This window comes from Perca fluviatilis, chromosome 16 (genome assembly GCF_010015445.1).
Source record: "Perca fluviatilis chromosome 16, GENO_Pfluv_1.0, whole genome shotgun sequence".
Taxonomy (NCBI): domain Eukaryota; kingdom Metazoa; phylum Chordata; class Actinopteri; order Perciformes; family Percidae; genus Perca; species Perca fluviatilis.
Window position 1 is genome coordinate 3136848 of NC_053127.1, and position 25000 is coordinate 3161847.

A 25000-nucleotide genomic window follows, 5' to 3' on the forward strand; every position below is an offset into this window, starting at 1 on the left:
TTCAGGTACTTCGTTCCGGTTACGTGACCCGCTGGATCCCGGTCCCCCCACCCTGACCCAACTCACCACCAGGCCTCTTCACCCGAGTGTCCAAACGACATGCAGCCCCTCATCAAATCGATCAGAAGCCGCTGCAGCTGCTCTGGTACCAAGTGACACTTATGAGCATCCCTATGTTCCAATGTAGTATCTGGATTTACAAACGCCCTTGCTCTATTCTTGTTCTGTTAAGAGCCTGTATGGATTTTGCCAAGTCTATAAGGAATTTGCTCCTCTGAAGATTTACAACTTTACCCTTACTTGACTCTATTAGAGACCCATAGGGTCTTTGTTCTATTCTTGCTTTCTACCCCCTATAACTACATCTTATGTTACACCAAGCCAGAGCTTATATACTCGTGTTTCAACAGCAGCGGAATGTTAGAGTGACTTCTTGCAGGATCTGTAATTGGTGCTGAATTCTTGATAAACAAACCTTTACAATCAAGAAAGTAAGTCAGCAGATTCTAAACCACCGGCTATTAAAGCAACCATGTATAGACAATACATGACTAGCACACAAGTCCAACGACAAACAAACCACTCTGGTTTAGATCAGAGGCGGGTTCCCCCCAATCACGCTCTCCATGTGTCCCCAGCCAAACGGAGACACCTACTGTCTCGGCGCCATGCGGGACTCCACCACACTCTCCAAGTAAGGCCGAATACTCGGGAGCTCTTTTTGGTGCATATGCACAAACAACAGTCCAAGTTTTCCCCCTCAACCTTAGGCTAGGGATGACCTCTGACCACGGGTAAGCTCAAGCGTAAGCGGCGCTCAGCCCGGGGGGCTTTAGTAGGTCCCCACGCCCTGGCGCCTCACACCCTGGGCAACTCCAGAGAAGAAAAGAGCCCCTATCCAGGAGTCTGGTTCCAGAACCCGAGACTGTACGTGAGTAGCCCACCAGATCTAACCGGGATGGCCTCCTCAGCACTCAGTTCCAGCTCCTTCCCACAGAGGAAGGCGTCACCGTCCCCAGAGCCGCGTCTGCCTGCCTGGAGTCGAGGCTCCAGGAGAAACCAGGTACCAGACAACACGCCCTACTCAAAGGTGGCACAAAAACCTCTCCACCACGACACAGTGATGGTTCCGGAGGGGAGAGGCTCTTACTGTTAAATATAATGTTTCTACTTCACTTCTTATTTCCCGAGAAAGCTTGGATGACTCTGTGTTGGAAGATAAATCTCCATGTTGTAACATGAAGTGTACTGCACAGGAGGTTTTATGCTTTTGCCAGGTGTTTCTACACCCTATCTGTCTACAACCAGCCGGAGGCTGCAGTCAGAAAACCTCACAGTTGTGTGAGGTTGGGAGAATCTAAATGAAGGCTGAGGTTAGGAAGATGGGGGGTTGGACGCCTTTCTCCTGCTGTCAGAAAACACAATCCCTCGTCTCCACCAGCGTAAAGCCAGACACAACAGGACTCTACTGTTTCCTCTGGGACCTTCAGAATAAAATGTAGTGACCTTAAAATGCCTCTGAGCACTGTTGTAGTGATGTGTGGAGGAGGATGCACAGGTGAGACTGTGAGAAGATTGTCATAATGGAGTTGCATGTCTCCATTAGAGGACAGAAAGGGTGACATTAGTCCCAGGAGTCTTGTCTCCGTTAAGAGGACAGAAAGATGACATTAGTCTTGGAAATCTTGTCTCCGTTAAATAGAGGACTTAAGAAAGATGACAGTAGTGCTGGAGTCTTATTGTCTCCGTTAAGAGGAACAGAAAGATGACATTTGTCCACAAGGTGTTGTCCATTAAGAGGACAGAAAGATGACATTTGTCCTGGAGTCTTGTCTCCATTAGAGGACAGAAAGATGACATTTGTCCTGGAGTCTTGTCTCCATTAGAAGGACAGAAAGATGACATTTGTCCCAAGGTCTTGTCTCCATTAGAGGAACAGAAAGATGACATTAGTCCGGCGTCTTGTCTCCATTAGAGACAGAAAGATGACATTAGTCCTGGAGTCTTGTCTCCATTAGAGGACAGAAAAGATGACATTAGTCCTGGAGTCTTGGTTCCATTAGAGACAGAAAAAAGACATTGGCATGACATTTGTCCTGGAGTCTTGTCTCCATTAGAGGGACAGAAAGATGAAGGCATTGGTGGAGTGGTGTGTAGGGGGGGGTTGTCCTGGAGTCTTGACTCCATTAGAGGACAAGAAAGATGACATTAGTCCTAGCGGAGTCTTGTCTCCGTTAGAGGACAGAAAGATGACATTAGTCCTGAGTCTTTCCAATGTCCCTGTTCTCCCAGAAAGATAATGAATGACAGAGCAGGATGAGCGAGAGGCAGAAATCATTCAATGGAAGAGATTCAGATTTTATCTTCTGTTTGATAGCTTCTAGTTTCTCCAGCAGCTTCTGTATCTGGAGATTAAAAGTGAGAATTTCTTCTCTTTCTAACAAGACCCATCAGAGACCAGACCCTGCTAAACCTGAGCCTGCTGAACCTGAACCTGAACCCAGCTGTGTGTCTGAGAAGAGTCACCCGGTCCATGGAGCCACGCTACTTTAAGAGACGCCCTGACCTCGAGTGGTGAATAGGAATGGAGGAGAGAGGATTAATGGAGAGATGTGAATGGCAGAAGGAGCTGACTGCAATGGAAAGTGAAATTGAAATGTTAAGAAGAAGATTGAGGTGAGTTGAACATCAGCAAACTGGAACGAACTCATTGGATGGAACTCACGTCCCATCTGGGTTGTTTTGTCATGTTAGTCTCATGCACACACTGCTTCAAATAAAGTGTTTTTGTGTGGAAAGGAATTAGTGTAGTTGTATTATGGATGACTGAAATGAAAATCAAAATATCTTTCTGTTTAGACAACTTTTAAAAAAAAGTTTTTTATTCTGATTTCAAAAGATATATTTGTTGATGTTTTGGACAAGAGTAAAGCATTATTTGCATTTACTTGTTAATAATGTAGCCTACAGACATATTAATATTAATATTATATTTTTTATGCAGGGAGACTTTACCTGAGCATGTGACCTAAATAAATGTGTTTTTCTATCAGGACCCGCTAGCAGAAGAGTCTCCTGAACTCTGGACCTGAACCCAGCTGTGTGTCTAAGAGCCCAACTTCCTGGTCAAATGAGCGCTATATTAGTTTTAAAGGAGAGCAACCCTCTGCTGAAAGAGGTAAGCTGTTAATATTATAAATATTACAGATTCATGTTTTAACTTTTTATGTATCAAGAGAAGTTTTTGGAGTTTATTTCCGCATCTTTCTTCTTCACATATATTAATATTATCACATCTGAAAGTTGCCCAGTTCAACCAGTATTACCAACTCTTGACTTTAGGTAAATATTGGATCTGGTGTGGTCCAATATATTCTCTGGTGTTTTAGCTTTTAACCCAGTTTGTTGTATAGGTTTTATTGAACTTCTTTGTGTTAATCATGTTTTTAGTTGCTGCTTGTATCTCCAACAGTTTGAATACTAAAAGTGAATTTCCATCCCTGTTGTGGGTCTTACTCTCTGTGTAACAGGATTCATCAAAGACCAGACTCTGCTGAACCTGAACCCAGCTGTGTGTCCTTCAAAAGGTGACTGGTCAAATCCATCGCCTCATTGACTTTAAAGGGAGGCAACCCTCTGCTGAAAGAGGTAAACTGTTAACATTAAAATATTATAGAATCATCTTTCAACTTTTATGTATACAGAGAAGTTTTGAAATTTATTTCCAGCGTCTTTCTTCTTCACATCCATTTATATTCTCTCACATCTGAAAGCTGTCCAGTAAGACCAGTCTTCAACTGTAGATCACAATTTTATATTGGACCTGGTTCGGACCAATATTATCTGCTGTTTTAGCCCCATTAAAAGCATTTCAATCTCCCATAGCCATAGGGTAGGCTAAAATCAGAATGGCAAAATTCTTCCCAAATGTTAGTCTCCAACTGTGAATACCAGGGGATGGTTGGGAGTAGCAGCCTCAGAGTGCCCCTTCGAGAGTGCTCATCTGCACATTCCCCCTGGAGATCAAGCGACCCATGGTAAAGTGTTTGTGTCACCTGGGTCAGGACACTATCTGCCATGAGAAGACTTCTGCCATTTCAGTCTCTGGCACACTAAGGCCAAGTTTAGCGAGCGAGTTGGTTCATGACCATGCCGGACTCCATTCAAGGTTTCCCAAGGCAGAATACTCAGAGCCCTTGTTTGGTGCATATGCACAAACTGCACAAATTGGTCAAAACGCCTAAAACTCTTCCCAAATGTTGGATGTGGGTGGTGCCAGTTGGATATCAAAAGGGAACCACCATCCAACAGTATCCTCAGCCCAGGTCAGCAGTTTCCCCGACTACAAACAGGCCATCTAATGGCGTTTTTCCATTACATGGTACCAATTCGACTTCGCCTCTACATGACATGAAAATGACATGAAAACCTGCAGACTCCTGATTGGTTGGAAGAATCTTCTTTATGCCGAGAATCAGAAACACATCTTCCACGTTCTGTGTGTGTGTGCGTTAGGTCACGCAGTTTCTGTAGACGTACGCTATGACACAGCAGCCACTCACCTCAGGCATGGTGGTACTAAATCTGCAATGAGTAGAGGTAGGGGGGCCCTTCGGTCAGGCCGTAAGAGTAGAGTAGAGTAGAGTAGAGCTGGTACTAGAAGTGGTGGTAAGCGCTATAAGCTCTGCTTCCCCCTCCTGAATTGGGCTGGTTGTTTGCCAAAATCATTGTGCGCCAACCGAAGGTTTTTCACCGTTGACTCCCCAAACTACACCGACCTACAAATGTTTGCTTCCCTGACTACAGAAGCTGCAGACCTCCTGGCATCATGATACCAGTCTGCTGCTGCAGGAATCCTGGAGCTAACCATGTTGTAGCCATGGTTTACTTCTTAGTTCTTCCTGTTGAATCACAGTGGGGTCAGCAGTACCACAACACTGTAATGTCAGGAAACCATCTGATTCAATATTGTAATCAACACTTTAAGTCACAGGACCTTTACCTTGTGTGTGTCTCTGTGTGGACAGACATGATGTGATCTAATTCTTCCTGATTCCTACACAGAGTGGACCAGGAGAGCTCAGAGGTTCCCAGTGGCCAGTCTGCCCAGCAGCATCAAACACACCTGGACTCCATTTTTATGGTCTGTACATATACAACAACTACTTTTACATCTATTCTGTTCACAATCATCTCCGTGCTGTACTTTTTAGACCACTGGATTGTCAGTCTGTGGACATGGATCTTATGTTTGCTTCCATGATTTCAGTTTGATTTGTCATTCATATAATCTTCTGTTCCAGCTGCTGGAGAAGAACATCGTCACTTTTGTAAAGAACGAGCTGAAGAATATCCAGAAGCTTCTGAGTCCAGATTACCCAGAATGCTTAGAGAGTCAGAGGAAGGATGAGGATGAAGAGCAGAGGAGCAGCAGAGAGGCATTTCTGAAGATCACACTGCACTTCCTGAGGAGAATGAAGCAGGACGAGCTGGCTGACTGTCTGCAGCGCAGTAAGAGGATTTCTCTAAAGAATTAACTTGCTGGACTAATGGGACGTTTACTCATGTCTCCAGAGATGGACCAAAATATGTTCCCGTTTCTTTATAAATCACTTACTGATCTTCTTTGTTCTGTATTCATTCAGGAAGTCCAGCTGGAGTTTGTCGACGTAAACTCAAATCTAAGATGCAAAAGAAGTTCCAGTGTGTGTTTGAGGGGATAGCTAAAGCAGGAAACCCAACCCTTCTGAATCAGATGTTCACAGATATCTACATCACAAAGGGAGGGACTGCAGAGGTCAATGATGAACATGAGGTCAGACAGATTGAAACAGCATCCAGGAAACCAAACAGACCAGAAACAACAATCAGACATGAAGACATCTTTAAAACCCCACCTGGAAGAGATGAACCAATCAGAACAGTGATGACAAAGGGAGTGGCTGGCATCGGGAAAACTGTCTTAACACAGAAGTTCACTCTGGACTGGGCTGAAGACAAAGCCAACCAGGACATCCAGTTCACATTTCCATTCACCTTCAGAGAGCTGAATGTGCTTAAAGAGAAAAAGTACAGCTTGGTGGAACTTGTTCATTACTTCTTTAGTGAAACCAAAGAAGCAGGAATCTGCAGGTTTGAAGAGTTCCAGGTTGTGTTCATCTTTGACGGTCTGGATGAGTGTCGACTTCCTCTGGACTTCCTCAACACTGAGATCCTGACTGATGTGACAGAGTCCACCTCTGTGGGTGTGCTGCTGACAAACCTCATCAGGGGGAATCTGCTTCCCTCTGCTCGCCTATGGATAACCACACGACCTGCAGCAGCCAATCAGATCCCTCCTGGGTGTGTTGACATGGTGACAGAGGTCAGAGGGTTCACTGACCCACAGAAGGAGGAGTACTTCAGGAAGAGATTCAGAAATGAGGATCAGGCCAACAGACTCATCTCTCACATCAAGACATCACGAAGCATCCACATCATGTGCCACATCCCAGTCTTCTGCTGGATCACTGCTACAGTTCTGGAGGACGTGTTGAAGACAAGAGAGAGAGGAGGGCTGCCCAAGACCCTGACTGAGATGTACATCCACTTCCTGGTGGTTCAGTCAAAAGTGAAGAAAGTCAAATATGATGGAGGAGCTGAGACAGATCCACACTGGAGTCCAGACACCAAGAAGATTATGGAGTCTCTGGGAAAACTGGCTTTTGAGCAGCTGCAGAAAGGCAACCTGATCTTCTATGAATCAGACCTGACAGAGTGTGGCATCGATATCACAGCAGCCTCAGTGTACTCAGGAGTGTTCACACAGATCTTTAAAGAGGAGAGAGGACTGTACCAAGACAAGGTGTTCTGCTTCATCCATCTGAGTGTTCAGGAGTTCCTGGCTGCTCTTCATGTCCATCTGACATTCATCAACTCTGGAGTCAACCTGCTGGAAGAAGAACAAACAACATCAACAGGTTTCTACCAGAGTGCTGTGGACGAGGCCTTACAGAGTCCAAATGGACACCTGGACTTGTTCCTCCGCTTCCTCCTGGGTCTTTCACTGCAAACCAATCAGAATCTCCTACAAGGCCTGCTGACTGAGACAGGGAGTAGCTCACAGACCAATCAGATTCTCCTAAAAGAACTGTTGATAAAGAGAGGAACAATCTTTCAGACCATCTTACAGACCAATCAGAAAACAGTTAAGTACATCTGGAAGAAGATCAGTGAGAATCTGTCTGCAGAGAGAAGCATCAATCTGTTCCACTGTCTGAATGAACTGAATGATCGTTCTCTAGTGAAGGAGATACAACGGTCCCTGAGTTCAGGAAGTCTCTCCACAGATAATCTATCTCCTGCTCAGTGGTCAGCTCTGGTCTTCATCTTACTGTCATCAGAAGAAGATCTGGGCGTGTTTGACATGAAGAAATACGGTGCTTCAGATGAGGCTCTTCTGAGGCTGCTACCAGTGGTCAAAGCCTCCAACAAAGCTCTGTAAGTGTGATTTATTCATCAATAAATACTCTGCTATCTTTCAACAGGAGAGAAATGTAAATAACTTGTTTCATTCCTGTTGTCTCTCCAGACTGAGTGGCTGTAATCTGTCAAAGAGAACATATGAAGCTCTGTCCTCAGTTCTCAGCTCCCAGTCCTCTAGTCTGAGAGAGCTGGACCTGAGTAACAACAACCTGCAGGATTCAGGAGTGGAGCTGATCTCTGTTGGACTGAAGACTCCACACTGCACACTGGAGACTCTCAGGTCAGGATTCATTAACCCATTCAACTGATGACCATTTAAACTCTAATTAACTTTAGGTGATGAACAGCTGTGCAACGTGTAGAATTACTTGACATGAGGATTTTTAATCATTTGCTTTTGTTGTTGAATAATTAAATACCAAAGATGATTTTAAATATTTATTATAAATCTGGACCAAAATGTACCTGGACAACAAACAAACATAAAACAAACTCATGGCTCCACGTGTTGACAGACTGTTCCTGTGTGTTGTTCTGTGTGTGTGCAGTCTGTCAGGCTGTCTGATCTCAGAGGAAGGCTGTTCCTCTCTGGCCTCAGCTCTGAGCTCCAACCCCTCCCATCTGAGGGAGCTGGACCTGAGCTACAATCATCCAGGAGACTCGGGAGTGAAGCTACTGTCAGCGGGACTGGAGGATCCTCTCTGGAGACTGGACACTCTCAGGTACAAACACTGATGAACAAAAAGGAGATATTTGTGAAGGACGTTTTAAAGGAAAACATCTCCAGGAACTAAAATAACTCACTTTTGTTAATAATTGATCAGGAACTGTCTGTGGGTTGAAGAAATATCCTTTTTCCCCCCTCTTTCCCAGGATCAAATCAGTTTCAACTCGACACAGAAAGTTCCAGGACAGGTTTAGCCTAGCTTAGCATAAAGCAATGTGCTTCCTAGGCTGTAACAAGAGTGTGTGGATGAAGCATTAATCTACTCTTTCTTGAGACTAGTTAGCTAGGTTTTTAAAATGTCAGTTGCCGATGCTGCATGGCTCATGTGATCGATCAAAGGTGTACACTGAAGTCTGGACCAATTATTGTACAAAGTTTCTCTTGTGCTGGGAGAGTACCGACTCTAAGTTTAAAAAGTCCCTCAAATGCTCTTCCCTAGTTCCTGCGTTGCCAAAACAATAAAAGATTGGGTTCTTAGAACTATGAAAAAGTTCCTCCGGTCCGATAACGTCTCAAATGTCTCTGTCTCTCTCTCTTCAGAGGTTGAAGTTCCCAGACTCCCTTTAAAGTCAAGCTGTTTCTCAAGTTGTTAAAGCAGGGCAACGTCATAAACTTTGTAAAACGTCTAATTCATGAATTCATAATTGTCAAAACATAATAGGCAGACGCTGTTATTTCTACTCTATAACATATCTCATTCATTTCCCTCTGTAGGGCTTTTATTTTCATGCAGTTTTGGTTGAATAACACAGCGTTCATATAGCAGCCTGTAGATCAGTTTATCAGGAACTAGAGACAGACATCTCCGAGCTGTAGTTTCATTAATATTCTCATGACTTGGTCATTATGATATATACACATTATGATATACTGGTCAAAAGTTTTAGAACACCCCAATTTTTTTTTTTTTTATTGAAATTTTAGCAGTTCAAGTCCAATGAATAGCTTGAAATGGTACAAAGGTAAGTGGTGAACTGCCTGAGGTTAAAAAAAAGTAAGGTTATCCAAGACTGTACATTTCAGTATTTTACAAAAAGGGCTTTTTCAGGGAACAAGAAATGGGTAAACAACATAAAGCAGTTCTGCAGCAATGGAGGTTGATCAAGCTTTGAAAGTTGGTGCTACCAATTCCCACAGGTGTTCCAACTTGTCTGGATTACTTACAACCCCCTCTGTTGGTATAAAAGTATTGTTGGTGTACACTGTGGTACCGTACCCTCGTGAGCATTATTTGAACAGTATTGTACTGTAGAAAGTAGTGTGTTGCTATAAAAATGGCAGGAAAAAGGCAATTAACAATGGAAGAGAGACAGACCAAGAATGTTGGTCTTTCCTACAGAGAAATTGCGAAGAAAGTCAAGGTGTCAGTGAGTACAGTATTCTTCACCATCAAAAGGCACTTAGAAACTGGGGGAAACTCTGACAGGAAGAGGTCTGGCAGACCCAATGCCACAACAGAATCAGAAGACAAGTTTCTGAGAGTCAACAGCTTGCGTGATAGGCGGCTCACAGGACAACAGCTTCAAGCACAGCTTAATAGTGGTCGTAATAAGCAAGTCTCAGTTTCAACTGTAAAGAGAAGAGTTCGAGCTGCAGGTTTGATAGGTCGAGTTGCAGCAAGAAAGCCATTGCTACGACGTCAGAATAAGAAAAAGAGGCTTGCCTGGGCCAAGAAACATCGTCAATGGACTACTGAAGACTGGAAGAAGGTGTTATGGACTGATGAATCAAAATTTGAAATCTTTGGTTCATCACGCAGGATTTTTGTACGCCGTTGAGTAGGTGAAAGGATGGTTCCTCAGTGTGTGACATCAACTGTCAAACATGGAGGAGGAAACGTGAAGGTCTGGGGCTGTTTTGCTGGATCCAGGGTTGGTGATTTTTACAGAGTGAAAGGCACCCTGAACCAAAACTGCTACCACAGCATTTTGCAGTGCCATGCAATACCCTCAGTTTTCAATAAAAGTACATACGCTGATGGGCTTTGGCACAGACAGCATCAGTGTGCGGTTCAAAACATAGCTTGCTATCAATTATTGTGCCATAGTACTTATTATTATATTATATTATTATATATAAGGTGCTTATATTCTTGTACTGTCTCAGCAGGTTGGCCATCAATGATAGTGGGGGGAAGAGGGGGGCACTGTTTCCTAAAATCAATAATCAATTCTTTAATCTTAGAGACATTTATATTTAAAAAATAACGCTTACACCAATCGTTAAAGTCCTTTACTATTGGTCCGTGTTCAATCACACTTTCATTAAGTAGAGACACAATGACAGAGTCATCTGCAAATTTAAAAACCTGTCTTCCATCATATTGTGAACGGCATTCATTTGTGTATAAGACAAAAAGGAGAGGGGAGAGGACACATCCTTGGGGGGAGCCAGTAGAAGATAAAAGATTGCCTGATAAAACACTGTTAAGTTTAACTCTTTGGGATCTGGAGGATAAAAAGTCAACTAGCCAGGCTGTTAGCCCTGGGTTAATGTTGTGTGTATTTGAAAGTCTTTCTGCTAAAATGTGGGGTTGGATACAATTAAAAGCTGATGAAAAATCAATAAATAGTAGTCGTACAAATTGCTTTGCCCCTTCCAGATGGTTCAAAACTGTGTTGAGCAGACTACCCGTAGCATCCTCGACCCCCCTTCCTGCCCTGTAGGCAAATTGTAAGGGTTCAAGTTGTGGCTGTGTTATTGCTAAAATCTCCTGTTTGATCATTTTTTCAAAAGTTTTCATAATGAGAGAAGTGAGGGCCACTGGTCTAAAATCATTCAGCGATTTAGGTCCTTTGGTCTTAGGCACAGGCACAATCACTAACTCTTTCCAGAGAAGAGGGACCCGGTGTAATTGAAGTGACTTATTGAATATGAAGGCAAGTACGTCAGACAGTGGCTCTGCACAGCTTTTTAGTAGGCGTCCACCAATATTGTCTGGACCAGGGCTCTTCCTTTCCTTGACCCCCCTAAGAATTCTGTGAACTCTGTCTTTATCAATAATGATAGCCACATCTTGTTGTGCCCATGATTCCCTGTACGTGGACAATTCCTTGGTGAAATCGTAAATATTAAAACGATTACCGGTATAAAAAATATTCAGCTCAGAATCTGTCTTGACAGCAAAGGAGAGATTTTTTTTATGATTAGATTGTAAGCCAATCATTGACTTCACACCGACCCATGCAGGGCGTGACTTGCCACTACTCAATAGGGATTCAACTTTGTCCTTATATTTAAGTTTAGCTAATTTGAGCTCCCTCTTTACTTGCTTCTGCAGGTCATTATAGACTATGGCATTCCCCTGCTTAAAACTAATATTTCTCTGGTTAATGATACTTTTAATGGCTTTGGTCACCATGGTTTATTATTCTGAAAAATAGAAATAGCCATATTGGGAATTATTTCATTTTCACAGAAACGTATATAAGCAGAAACCAGACCGGAACCAAACGTCGCTCAGGTTTTGTTCTCCACAGGACAGTATTATAGACCAGAACCAAATAAACAATGTTTTGGTCGGACCGACCAAGGGGGGCTCTACTAAATGACCTGTAGGCTTTTTTAACTGTACCATAACAGAGGTCTAAACATTTCATATGTCTTATAGGACATGTGAAATATTGGGAAAAGTTACTTAGCGACTTTCCAAGCCTACAGTGGTTAAAGTCGCCCATTATAAAGTTTGGCGCGTCAGGGGCAATACTTTGCAGCCTTTGCACTTGATGCGATATCAGTGTTCGCTCTCGGATGAATGTATACAAGTGTGACAAATATTTGTGGAAACTCTCTCGGTAAATAATAAGGACGGAGAGAGACTGACATGAGTTCGATGTCAGGGGCGCACACAGTTTCTCTATCCGTAACTGTATTGCACCAGCTCTTATTGACATACAAGCAGAGACCACCACCGAGTGATTTTCCTGTTGTTGCCGGGTCCCTATCAAGTCGCAACGGTACTCCAAAACCATCGATTTCTAAGTCGGGTTGTAGATCCTGCTCCTTGAGCCACGTCTCAGTCAGTGCAATAAGGCAGGCATTCCTGTAGTCCGATACAAATCTGGCATTTGCTTGGAGTTCATCCACCTTGCTCCGGAGGGATTGTACATTGGCGAGGATTATTGAGGGGAGAGGGATCCTCCGGAGGCCCTGTCTTTTGAGCCTCTGGCGAACCCCGCCGCAGCTGCCTCTTTTCCTCGCCTTTGTTGGCCTCGTCCCCTGGTCTCCCTTGGAAGGACCAAGGGAGACGCGGCAAGAGAGGAGGAGTACGTGTCAGGCTCAGAGCGTACCTGGCATCATCCTCCACCAGCGATCCGGGAAATTCTGGGGAGTTCATCGGCTGCAATCTGCGGCGTTCTCCGGTCCACAGTTACCGGTGGCTCCGGCCAACTGTACCGGACTCCGAGTGCCCGTCTGCCTGCTGCTGGAACAGGAAGCGCTCCAAGCGAGGATCTCCGCCCGCTCAGTCATGCTTCCCAACAGACTGAAAGGCGCCCGATTCGCATGGCGCTGATCAACACTAGGTCACTCACAAATAAGACTTTTACAGTTGAAACCAGATATTTACATACACAAAAACATTTATTTCTTTACTGTCATACATTAAATCAGAGTAAACTTTTTCTGTTTTAGATCAATACATATTAACATATTTTTTTGCATTTGTTAAATGTCAGAATAGAGCGAGGGAGAATTTTTATGTATTTTTTTTATCACTTTCATCAAAGTCAGAAGTATACATACACTTCCTTAGTATTTGGTAGAATTGCCCCTGAAACTGTTTCACTTGGGCCAAACGTTTTGGGTATCCTTCCACAAGCTTTCTATAATAGTTTGCTGAAAATTTTCTTTTCTCATCATGCAATCTATTTTGTGAAGTGCACCAGTCCCTTCTGCAGCAAAGCAGCCCCACAACATTACACTACCACCCCCATACTTCACAGTTGGGATGGTGTTCTGAGGCTTCAAAGCTTCGCCCTTTTTCCTCCAAATACACCGTTTATCATTATGGCCGAACAGTTACATTTTTGTTTCGACAGACCACATGTGCAGTTGCAAACTGTAGTCTGACTTTTTTATGGTGGTTTTGAAGTAATGGCTTTCTTCTCCCAGAGTAACCTTTTAGCTCATGGTGGTACAGGATTCGTTTACTGTGGATAATGACACTGTCTTACCAGTTTTAGCTAGCATCTTCACAAGGTCTTTTGCTGTTGTCCTGGGATTGATTTGCACATTTCGCACCAAAAAACGTTCCTCTCTGGGACTCAGAATCCTTCACCTTCCTGAGTGGTATGGATGGTTGTACATTCCCATGTTTTTTATACTTGGTCCACATTTCTTTTCCTGATGTCTTGGTTGATTTCTCTTGATTTTCCCATGATGTCAAAGAAATAGGCTCTGTGTTTGAGGTGTGCCTTTATATGCATCCACAGTTCTGTCAAGAGGAGTGGGCCAAAATTCCAGCAAACTATGAAAGCTTGTGGAAGGATACCCAAAACGTTTGGCCCAAGTGAAACAGTTTCGGAGAAATTCTACCTAATACTAAGGAAGTGTATGTATACTTCTGACTTTGATGAAAGTGATAAAAAAAATACATAAAAATTCTCCCTCGCTCGATACTGACATTTAACAAATGCAAAAACAGAAAAGGTTTACTCTGATTTAATGTATGACAGTAAAGAAATAAATGTTTTTGTGGGTTGTTTTTAAGTGTATGTAAATATCTGGTTTCAACTGTATATTGAATGACTTTTTTTACGACCAATGCGCTGGACTTTCTGTTGTTGACGGAAACCTGGCGGAAACCAGGTGATGACAGCGCCTTCTCGGAGCTCCTCCCCACCCAGCTGTTCTTTCCTCAGCTCGCCCAGAGTGTCAGGTCGAGGCGGAGAGGAGTACAGATGCAGATTATTACCTGCATTCTGTTATAATAGCTTCGAGCTTCAGCTGTTTGTGGCTGACCTGGATTCTCCTGTGTTGTGTGCAGTTGTTTATCGCCCACCAAAACTCAACAAGGATTTTATATGTGAGTTTTCTGAGTTTTTAGCTGATGTTTTTCCTAAATATGACAAGCTTCTGGTTTGTGGGGATTTCAATATACATGTGTGTTGTCCTTCAAATCCACTTGCTCATGATTTTAAAACACTTTTGAACTCTTTTGGCCTTAATCAATGTGTGGAAGGGCCGACATCATCTTGGCCACAGTCTAGCAGCATACCAGAAGGCTGTGAAGGTGGCGAAGATGCAGCATCTCTCCTCTGTCATAGCCGGCAGTTGCCATGAACCCAGAGTGTTATTTAATGTGATAAACTCTGTTGTGAATCCACGCACCTCTGGTCTGACAGATATTTCAATCATTACATGTGAGACATTTCTTTGTTATTTTATTGACAAAATAGCATACGTCAGGAAAAACGCCAGTCCTAATTTTAAATTGTTTGTACCTGCTTCTCCTGCACACTCAGCTGTGTTTGAGAAATTTAAGTCAGTTTTTCTGACGTTACCTAGTGAGGTGGTATAACACATGAAACCTACCAACTGTCCCTTAGAGATTGTTCACCAGAATGGTGAAGGAGGTTTTTAATAGCACCATTGGGTCGAGTCTTCTTACTTTTTTTAATTCTTGTCTTAGTTTAGGTTCTGTCCCAGCTGCCTTTAAACATGCTGTGGTCAGGCCCCTACTTAAGAAGCCTAATCTTGACCCCACAGTGTTGTCCAATTTTAGACCAGTCTCTCATCTGCCTTTTCTGTCAAAGGTTTTGGAAAAAGTTGGTTTTATACAGTTACAAGCCTTTTTACAGCACAACTCTGTGTTTGAAAAATTTCAATCTGGTTTTAGATCACGTCACAGTACTGAGTCTGCACTGTTGAGAGTACATAATGATATTGCCTTGTCAGTAGATGCCGGGAATCCTACTGTTTTAGTGCTTTTAGACCTCACAGCAGCTTTTGACACAGTGGACCATGCACTCCTCTCTCACCTTGAACATTGTGTAGGCATCAGAGGCTCGGCACTTAAATGGTTTAGCTCCTATTTGGAAAATAGGAGCTTTTCTGTCATGATTGGTGACCTCTCCTCATCAGCTGCTCCACTCTCTTGTGGGGTACCCCAGGGTTCCATTCTTGGCCCCATTCTGTTTTCTTTATACATGTTGCCTTTAGGGGCTATTATAGGAAAGCACAACCTGTCATTTCATTGTTACACAGATGATTTGCAAATCTATTTGCCTATGAAAGCTAATAACAGTGTTGCACTGAATTCCCTGTTTAGTTTTATCGCCGATATTAAGTTGTGGCTTTCAGAAAACTTTCTTAATTTGAATGAAGATAAAACGGAGTGTATTATTTTCAGTACTTCAGGCACGCAAGTTGGTCTAGCTTTGAATCTGGGAGCTCTGGCATCCTACACTAGGTCATCTGTCAAAAACTTGGGGGTTATTTTTGATTGAAATTTGACAAGCAGATCAGTAATGTTGTTAAAATTAGCTTTTTCCAGCTTCGTCTCTTGGCTAAAGTTAAGCCTTTCCTGAACAGGCATGATCTAGAAAAGGCGATCCATGCTCTTATCATTTCAAGATTGGATTACTGTAATGCTCTTTATGTTGGTCTGAATCAGACCTCCATCTCACATTTCAACTTGTGCAAAATGCTGCTGCGCACTTTTTTAACAAATACATCTAGACGTGCACATATTACTACAGTTCTTTACACTCTACATTGGCTCCCTGTGCGTTTTAGAATAGATTTTAAGATTTTATTTATTGTTTTTAAGGCCCTTAATGGCCTGGCCCCGGAGTACCTATTCGAGATTTTCACCCTGCGTGAGCACAGCCGGTCTTTGCGGTCTTCTAACCAACTGGTTTTAGAAGTGTCAAGGTATAAATGGTGGGGCGGTGATCAGGCTTTTGCAGTTGCTGCCCCGAGACTCTGGAACAAGTTACCCCCTGATATTCACACTATCACAGATGTAGCTCTTTTTAGGTCCAAACTCAAAACGTATCTGTTTCGTCTGGCCTTTAATACGTAGCAGTGGTGTGACAATTTCATTCTTTTGTTTCTGTGTAACCTTTTCTGATTTTACTGTTTTCTATGTTCATTCTTTCTATTGTATGACATGTGTTTCTGATGTTAAGCACTTTGGATACCTGCTGGTTTTTGTAAAGTGCTATATAAATAAATTTTGATTGATTGATTGATTGATTGATGCCTGATGATCTCCATGGGGAAGTTTCCAGCTGGGTCCACGATTCCCCCTCCACCTGCATCCCGGAGCAGTAGTAGGAACTCCCGGTTGTAACGGAGGTGGTAGTCCAAACAGAGCACCCGCGTAAAGTGACCAAAAACCGTCAAAATGAGCCGAAAACCAGTCAGTCTGAGGAGAGTCATTGTTTCCAAAATCACGTATGAGCCGAGTTAAAAATAACAATGAACTATGTTAGTAGTCACACACAATCATTAGAAAACAAACAAACATAAGGCGCACAACTGCTGCTGCATGTCGCCATAGAACAGCGCCACCAAGCTATGCCAGAACTACCTTAGCAAAAAAGTATATCTATAACTATTCTTTCATTTCAGAGTACAATAAGACATTGAACTGCATGAATTTCAATACAAACCTGGAAAAATTGGGGTGTTCTAAAACTTTTGACCGGTAGTGTATATATGAGGAATATGTGACAGATATGATAAGGTACAATAGGAACACACTCTCATACACATCAAATAGACCATTATAAGAACAGCTGATTTCTGGAGCAGTAAGCAGCTTTAGACGAGGACGGTTGTTGTGTGTACTATAAAATAAAATCCTGACTTAGACCTCCTCTATCTGGAAAGTGTCCTGAGATAACTTCTGTTATGATTGGACACTTTAAAGAAAATTAAACTGAATTAAATATTTTAATTGATCGACAGGCCAAATATGAATATAGAATGAGTAAATTCCAACCGTACATTTGATCATTGTTTCAGGGTGGAGCCTGCTGGAGTCAGATGGTTGACACCAGGTCTGAGGAAGTGTAAGTGTGTTTTTAATTTCATTCATTAAAAAAATGTGACATCACTCATTCAACCTCTGATGTCATCATCAAAGTGCTGATTGGTTAATAACTGCAGCTGTGTTGTGTCTCCTTCTCTCCGTCAGATTCTTGTGAACTCACACTGGACACAAACACAGTGCACACACTCCTCAAACTGTCTGACAACAACAGGAAGGTGACATTAGTGGAGGAGGATCAGCCATATCCTGATCATCCAGAGAGGTTTGACTTCTGGCCTCAGCTGCTGTGTAGAGATGGTCTGACTGGTCGCTGTTACTGGGAGGTCGAGATGAGAGGAGATGTTGTTATATCAGTGAGTTACAGAGGAATCAGCAGGAGAGGAGACAGTGATGACTGTTGGTTTGGATATAATGATCAGTCCTGGAGTCTGTTCTGCTCTGATGATGGTTACTCTGTCTATCACAATAACAGCAGCACAGCCATCTCCTCGTCCTCTGTCTCTGGTAGAGTAGCAGTGTATGTGGACTGTCCTGCTGGCTCTCTGTCCTTCTACAGAGTCTCCTCTGACTCACTGATCCACCTCCACACCTTCAACACCACATTCACTCAGCCTCTTCATGCTGGGTTTGGGTTCTGGTCTCCTGGTTCTTATGGTTCCTCAGTGTCTCTGTGTCCTTCGTAGGAGGAGACAACTTCCAGTCCTGTGGTTTAAATGTTGGTGGAGAACCAGGGTTCACATTTGTCTCACTGATTGTGTCTTCTTCAAAGAATAAAGATGTTTCCTTCACAATTAAGTGGTATTTTCTTTTTCATTTGAACATGTTTAATGCTGCGTAGAATAGGGGGCGAGGGCAGCAATTCAAACATTAATTGGTGTTTTTTGCCCCCAACGGTGCCTTCCAGGCAGCGCTACCGTTTGGGGGCACTAATTATGGTCAGGGTTAGGTAGGGGACCACTGGTGTGAATAAAACACTTTAAAAGAACTCCTTAAAAGACCGGGTTTGGTCATATAAAAAAAGGGTGCTGTTTAAAAGACGGACAGATATTAAAGGAAGGTTAAAAGAACCACTGGGCAGGGCGGACAGCGGGAAATTTAAAACTTTAAAACTTTATGGAAGCCCCCTATCTCTTAGTGTACCAAAATTCCTTGGGTTGAGGCATGCAAAATCATCATAAAGAGCTCCATTTGCAGAATAGCGAGTCTGAATGCTCTGAGTCACTGTGTCCAAAATAACATTGTGACCCTTGATCCTGTACTGATCCTCTGTATTCAATGAATATTCTTCCTCTGCTACTTCACCTGGCATGGATTTCTTCTTTCTGATTTTTTTTTTTCAGGTAGACCCCCCTGAACCACCTCTTTAGATCCATTCTCCTCCAGTTCCTTGTTAGCCCATTCAACAAAGACATTTGCAGCTTTTGTGACACCACCCATGTCCCTGTTGCAGGATTTTAGGCTGTCTTGGCTAGTGACCCATGACTAGTCGATGAGCAGTGATTAGGTCCATGCCGCTGGTCTGGAGGTATCTGGAAAGTGGTGAGGTAATCTCAAAAGATTCTCAAGAATATCTGCGCTGTCAGCACCGTCTCATGCTTCAGTAGGGACTCCATGTACCCCTTAGCTCTTGCTCTGACATGTGCTTTGATTGCTTTGATCTTCCACTATCCTTTTCAGTGTTATGATTAAATCAACATACAAAGCATTGTCTGGGTTACCAAAACAGCCAAATATCTTGCTTAGGGCCTGGTCCTTGGCCCACCATCTTGTCTCCCCGATAAGAGACAGCCGTCTGTGTCGCTTGTCATCACTCACTTCCCCCCACATTTTCATACGCTTGTATGAGTCCTTGATAAATACAGCAACATTGTTCACAATGGAGAAAAGGGATGCACTTTCTATCACAGCACTTGTTGTGTCTCCCAGAACAAGATTAAGCACATGTGCATAGCACCAGATGTGCACTTGGTTAGGTGACTCTGATGACAGTAAAGCAGAGAACCCCTTGTACTGGCCTTGCATGTTTGCAGCTCCATCCATTGAGTTGCCAACACAGTTCCTAAGCTCAATATCCACCTTTGCCAGAGTTTTCTTAAGTAGCTCCACAAAATACTCACCAGTTGATGACTCACATTCAACCACACCTATGATCTTCTCATGGACCACATCACTAACATATCTGAGGATAACAGGACATTGGTCTGTGGAGGTAACATCTTGTGTGGTGTCAATCTGCAGAGAAATCATTCCTGCTTGCCTTACTTCCCTTGAAATGTTTTCTTTTATTAAGTGGCTGATTACATCAATCACTTTGTTGACAGATGTTTTAGAGAGCAGTGTAACGAAAGATCCTCTGCCTTTAACACTGGTCTTATGTAGGCTTTTTTTGTATTTAGTCTTTGTGTTTCCCTTGTCTGGTGTCAGGTTATTGTTGTTTTTGTTTCGGTCTTATGTGTCTGCGTGTCCTGGAGTCTGGTGGAGATATGCTGGCTCTATACACGCTAAAAGTCCTGATTATTTACATGGAGTCTGGTGGAGATATGCTGGCTCTATACACGCTAAAAGTCCTGATTATTTACATGGAGTCTGGTGGAGATATGCTGGCTCTATACACGCTAAAAGTCCTGATTATTTACATGGAGTCTGGTGGAGATATGCTGGCTCTATACACGCTAAAAGTCCTGATTATTTACATGGAGTCTGGTGGAGATATGCTGGCTCTATTGATTAGTTTGTGTTGATGTCAGAGTTTAAATGGAATGACACGAAGTTTTAAAAACTTTATTGATAAGGCAAAACAAAACATGATCTGTTGAAATGAACTTAGAGTTTTTACTGTAAATGTTTCTCTATTGCACAATAAGAAGTGTTAGCATCGATGCTAAGCTGCAGATCAGATCTGTCTGTACGTGTACCAGTTCACAGCTTTAAGGAGAAATGGCCTCTAACCATAAAATCTGAGTCCATAAATCAAGTTTTCTTCATCAAACGTGTGCAGACGCTCCCCTCTGTCGCCTCGATCGCGTCTCACTCACCAGCGTATAAAAGTAAAAACACTCAAAGCATTCATTAGATTACTTTTTAACTTCAAAATAAGAGAAATCACAAGTTAGAGACATAGTAGGGGTGTGCATTTACGCGTTCATCACTATATGGTATTATACCGATGCTTTGGACAGTGGGACCGTGTTCACTCTTGTCATAAAACGATAATACATTTAAAGTGGGAATTTCAAAATAAAGGCGCATCTTTTAAATAACAAAAAATAAGATTTGTATCGGTTTGTTTTCACTTTGCATTGATAATATTGGTGTTGAGGATTGAAACGATAACATTGTTCTCCCCTGTTAAAGAGTAGCTTTAAAACAGCCTGGTCTGGCCTGGTTTGGCCTGGTTTGGCCTGGTATGGCCTTGGTTGAGCCAGTTGTTGATGATTATTTGATTAAATCCTGCGTTATTTGGTGATTGATCAAGCTAATCAAGCTATTTATAGGGCCAAAATGCAGTGTCTGTCTTTCTGTCTCTCTCTGTATGTCTGCCTGCCTGCCTGCCTGCCTGCCTGTCTGCCTGTCTGCCTGTCTGTCTGTCTGTCTCTCTCTCTCTCTCTCTCTCTCTCTCTGTCTTTCTGGTTGTCTGTCTCTCTCTCTCTCTGCCTGTCTGTATGTCTCTCTGTCTTTCTTTCTACCTGCCTGTTAAGTGGTTTGGCCTGGTTTGGCCTTGTTTGTCCTGGTTTGGCCTGGATGAGCCAGTTGCTGAGGATTATTTTGTCCCTGAACACACCGCTCGGCTCCGTAGTGACAGAAATAGAAAGCAGATTTCCTGTCCTGTTTTTTAAGTAGTTTTATGAAAGTAAAGCTGCAGTTTGTCTGAGTTTTGAGAGAGTTTCTGCAGCCTTAAGTTCACATGTAGCTCCTCCAGCCGGCAGGATGATCGTCTTTAAGAAATCTAACAGTGTGTGAAGGTGATGCTGTCTGTGAATCGGGCTGCTGAGCCTTTAAACAGCATTAAGAGGATCAGCAGAACTCCCAGCATGCTCGGCTTTCAGACACGCAACCGGCCTCCAACTGTATTCACACGATATACGGTACAGAGTTCACCTTCCGATGAAGGACGCTCAAGGCGTGCTGCGTTCGTGGAAACTGGATATTTCAACGTGTCTATTAATATACCAGTCCTTCCAGAAAAGAGAGGAGTTTTTTTGTGATAGTTGAGGGCAAAAATCCTTGATTATGAGTCACGTTTTCTTAAAATATGCGATGGAATATGAGGGATATTTATGCAATTTTATTCGATGAAATTGCAAAAACTGCAGTTTGATGAAAGAGAGAACCAGCACGCTGCTTTTCGATGAAGTTCACGTCGTGTAATGACGTCACTTCCTAACGTTCCCATGGCAACAGGGGCTAAATGGCTGCTCTTGTGTGAAGTAAACGCAACATTTTTCAACTTTCTGCTAAGATATATTACAGGACTTTTTTGGCAACGAAAATGCAGTGGTTATGACATCGTGCAAGCTTTGGCTGATGATGCGTTGAATTCAGTCCTTCCAGAAAGATGTGATTATGCGATCGCATAATTCATCGCATAATCAGCCAAAGTCTGCATATTTATGCGGGGGGGTGGGGGCATTTTTTCAAATTCGCCGCACTTTCACTGCATAAATTGCCGATTTCCGCGCAAAATATGCGTGCAGGCTTGCATGATTTAATAATTCAATTCAATTTTATTCATAGTATCAAATCATAACATAGGTTATCTCGAGGCACTTTACAGATAGAGTAGGTCTAGACCACACTCTATAATTTACAAAGCCCCAACAATTACAATAAGTCCCTCAAGAGCCCTGCATCCCATAATAATAATAATAATAATAAAAAAGTCCCATAATATATTTTAGCAGAAAGTTGAAAAATTTTGTGTTTACGTCACACAAGAGCAGCCATTTCCTCCTGTTGCCATGGGAACGTTATGAAGTGACGTGAACATCATCGAAAAGCAGGTTGTTGTTTGGGGGGGGGGGGAATCACTGTTTTTCTCTTTGTCATCAAACTGTAGTTTTTGCAAGTTCCTGCAATTTCATCGCATTAAACTGCATAAATATCATATAGAGCATATTCCATCAGCATTTTTTAAGAAAACGTGACTCATAATCAAGGATCTTTGCCGTGCAACAATCACAAAAACTCACAGTGGGCGGTGGTGGCCTAAAGGTTAGAGAAGCGAGCTTGTGACCGTCGGTTCAATCCCCAGACCAGCAGGATAAAATCTGGGTGGGGAAAGTGAAAGAGCAGCGCTTTGTCCCCTCCCTCATTACCACCACTGAGGTGCCCTTGAGCAAGGCCCTTAACCTCCAACCGCTCCAGTGGAGCTGCTGATCAGACTGGGGTGGTACTGGGCAGCTTCCAGTATGAATGTGATCAGATCAGACTGTGGTTGTACTGGGCAGCTTCCAGTATGAATGTGATCAGATCAGACTGTGGTTGTACTGGGCAGCTTCCAGTATGAATGTGATCAGATCAGACTGTGGTGGTACTGGGCAGCTTCCAGTATGAATGTGGTCAGATCAGACTGTGGTGGTACTGGGCAGCTTCCAGTATGAATGTGATCAGATCAGACTGTGGTTGTACTGGGCAGCTTCCAGTATGAATGTGATCAGATCAGACTGTGGTGGTACTGGGCAGCTTCCAGTATGAATGTGTAACTGTGTGAATGTGATCAGGGCGTTCCTGCAAAAGAGAGGCTGCCTCTCAGTGAACCTCCCCTGAATAAATAAAGGTTAAAAAAAAATAAAAGAAAACTCGCATTTTTCTGGAATTGCGATATGCAAATCGCATAATCACATTTTTCTGGAGGGACTGGTATACCAGATCTTGTTGATCGACTACAGGTTTGTAGACAGACCTCTAAACGAGAGGCTCCCTTCATTCTGTGATGAACTGATTTGTTTTAGGATGGATGAAAGTTAGATATCTCCACAGCTCAAAGACATATTTAGCATCACGGAGATTAGTTCTGTTAGCTAGACTCTCTGTCCAATCTGAGTTTTCTGTTGCACGACTAAAATAATAAAAAACTACTTTTGAACGTTACACATGTTTTGGGACATCGATAAAGTGTGCTGGGTGCCAATACGTTAACTTTGTGATGAATATAATGAACATGTTTTTCTGCATAACTTTCACACAAAAGAAGATTTCGTTGAAGGATCAAGAAGTAAACAAAGAACAGCTGGATGCTCGGAGGCTGGACAGCCAATCACAGTCCATCCCAAACGTGGCGAGTCTCTTCTCTTATTTTGAAAGGGGGGATATCGTTTGAGTTTGTTGTACTTTTAGGATGGAGGTGGGGATTGGAGGATCTCTTCACCCGTCCATCTTTGGGTGAGTCTTTTAAAGGTCCAAGGGGACTGGTCTCGTCTTGCAGAACATTTAAAAAAAGCTTTATTTAAATGGCCGATTTCATATCGAAATCTGAGCCCAAACAGCCTTCTTTACACTCTAAAGGAGGCTACGCTACGCCCAGTTGTTTTATTAACTTTCTAAGTTTTTAATATGAAATACGCTCCTAGAAATACATCTGTGAATAACAGAAGTTCTGGCAGCTCTGTTACCTGGACATGTGATTTTAAAAAGGGACATATGTGTGTTTGTAGGCCTGTTATATAGAAGCTGCTCAGTTCGTTAAAGTTATGAAAACGTTGAAAGAAGCTTCAAAAATGTCAAAATAAAGCGATTTTACAGAAAAACTGACAAAAACGTTGAAATACAACGCCCCAAAATGTCAAAACAAGCGTCAAAAAATGTCGAAAACATCAGAAAAAAAACGCCCAAAATGTGAGCGTAGCCATTTAAATAAAAAGGTTTTTTTGGGGATTTTCCGCCTTTAATGGATAAGGACAGCTAGGTGAGAGAGAAGTGAGGGAGAAAGACATGAAGGAAATTGTCCCAGGTCGGACACGAACCCTTGACCTCTACGTCGAGGACTAAACCTTTCAGTATATGTGCGCCTGCTCTACCCGCTGAGCCAACCCGGCCACAAATACAAAGTTTTTTAAAATGTTTTGCAAGAAGAGTCCCTTGGAGCTCTTTTCTCCGTTAGTCTTTTCTCTTCCAAAGACCTTCTTCTTAAGTCTATGCTCTTATTTTGAAGGGGGAATAACTCTGCTGCCGTCCGTCTCACAGCATCCGCCCCTCCACGATGATGACCAACGCACGCGCGTCAGGTCCATCAGGTTCTTCAGCATGTCCATGATGTCCTGGTGGTCTTTGGCTCCCTCGATGAACTCCTCCAGGGTCATCTCACCTGAGGCGGGGACAAAGGTAAGAACGATATATGCGTGATGGAGACTTTTACTCTATTATTTCACCGGGATAATCCATCAAAAATCCCCATCACCAAACTCCACCAGACTCCATGTAAATAATCAGGACTTTTAGTGTGTATAGAGCCAGCATATCTCCACCAGACTCCATGTAAATAATCAGGACTTTTAGTGTGTATAGAGCCAGCATATCTCCACCAGACTCCATGTAAATAATCAGGAATTTTAGTGTGTATAGAGCCAGCATATCTCCACCAGACTCCATGTAAATAATCAGGACTTTTTAGTGTGTATAGAGCCAGCATATCTCCACCAGACTCCATGTAAATAATCAAGAATTTTTAGCGTGTATAGAGCCAGCATATCTCCACCAGACTCCATGTAAATAATCAGGAATTTTTAGTGTGTATAGAGCCAGCATATCTCCACCAGACTCCATGTAAATAATCAGGACTTTTAGTGTGTATAGAGCCGACATATCTCCAC

The 25000-nt window shown here is 42.8% G+C and overlaps 1 protein-coding gene and 1 pseudogene across 1 annotated transcript; one reads left to right on the plus strand and one right to left on the minus strand.

The window, feature by feature from the left end:
- Positions 1 to 5102: 5102 nt before the first annotated feature.
- On the plus strand, positions 5103 to 17925 carry LOC120543584 (NLR family CARD domain-containing protein 3-like). The gene is given in 8 exon segments (XM_039776706.1): positions 5103 to 5143; positions 5304 to 5511; positions 5646 to 7470; positions 7472 to 7744; positions 8013 to 8198; positions 10008 to 10029; positions 11774 to 11792; positions 17337 to 17925. Coding segments are annotated over 8 exon segments (3075 nt in total). The 5' UTR covers positions 5103 to 5140; the 3' UTR covers positions 17876 to 17925.
- Positions 17926 to 24123: 6198 nt separating this feature from the next.
- LOC120543561 overlaps positions 24124 to 25000 on the minus strand; it is a 5175-nt pseudogene continuing 4298 nt past the window's right edge.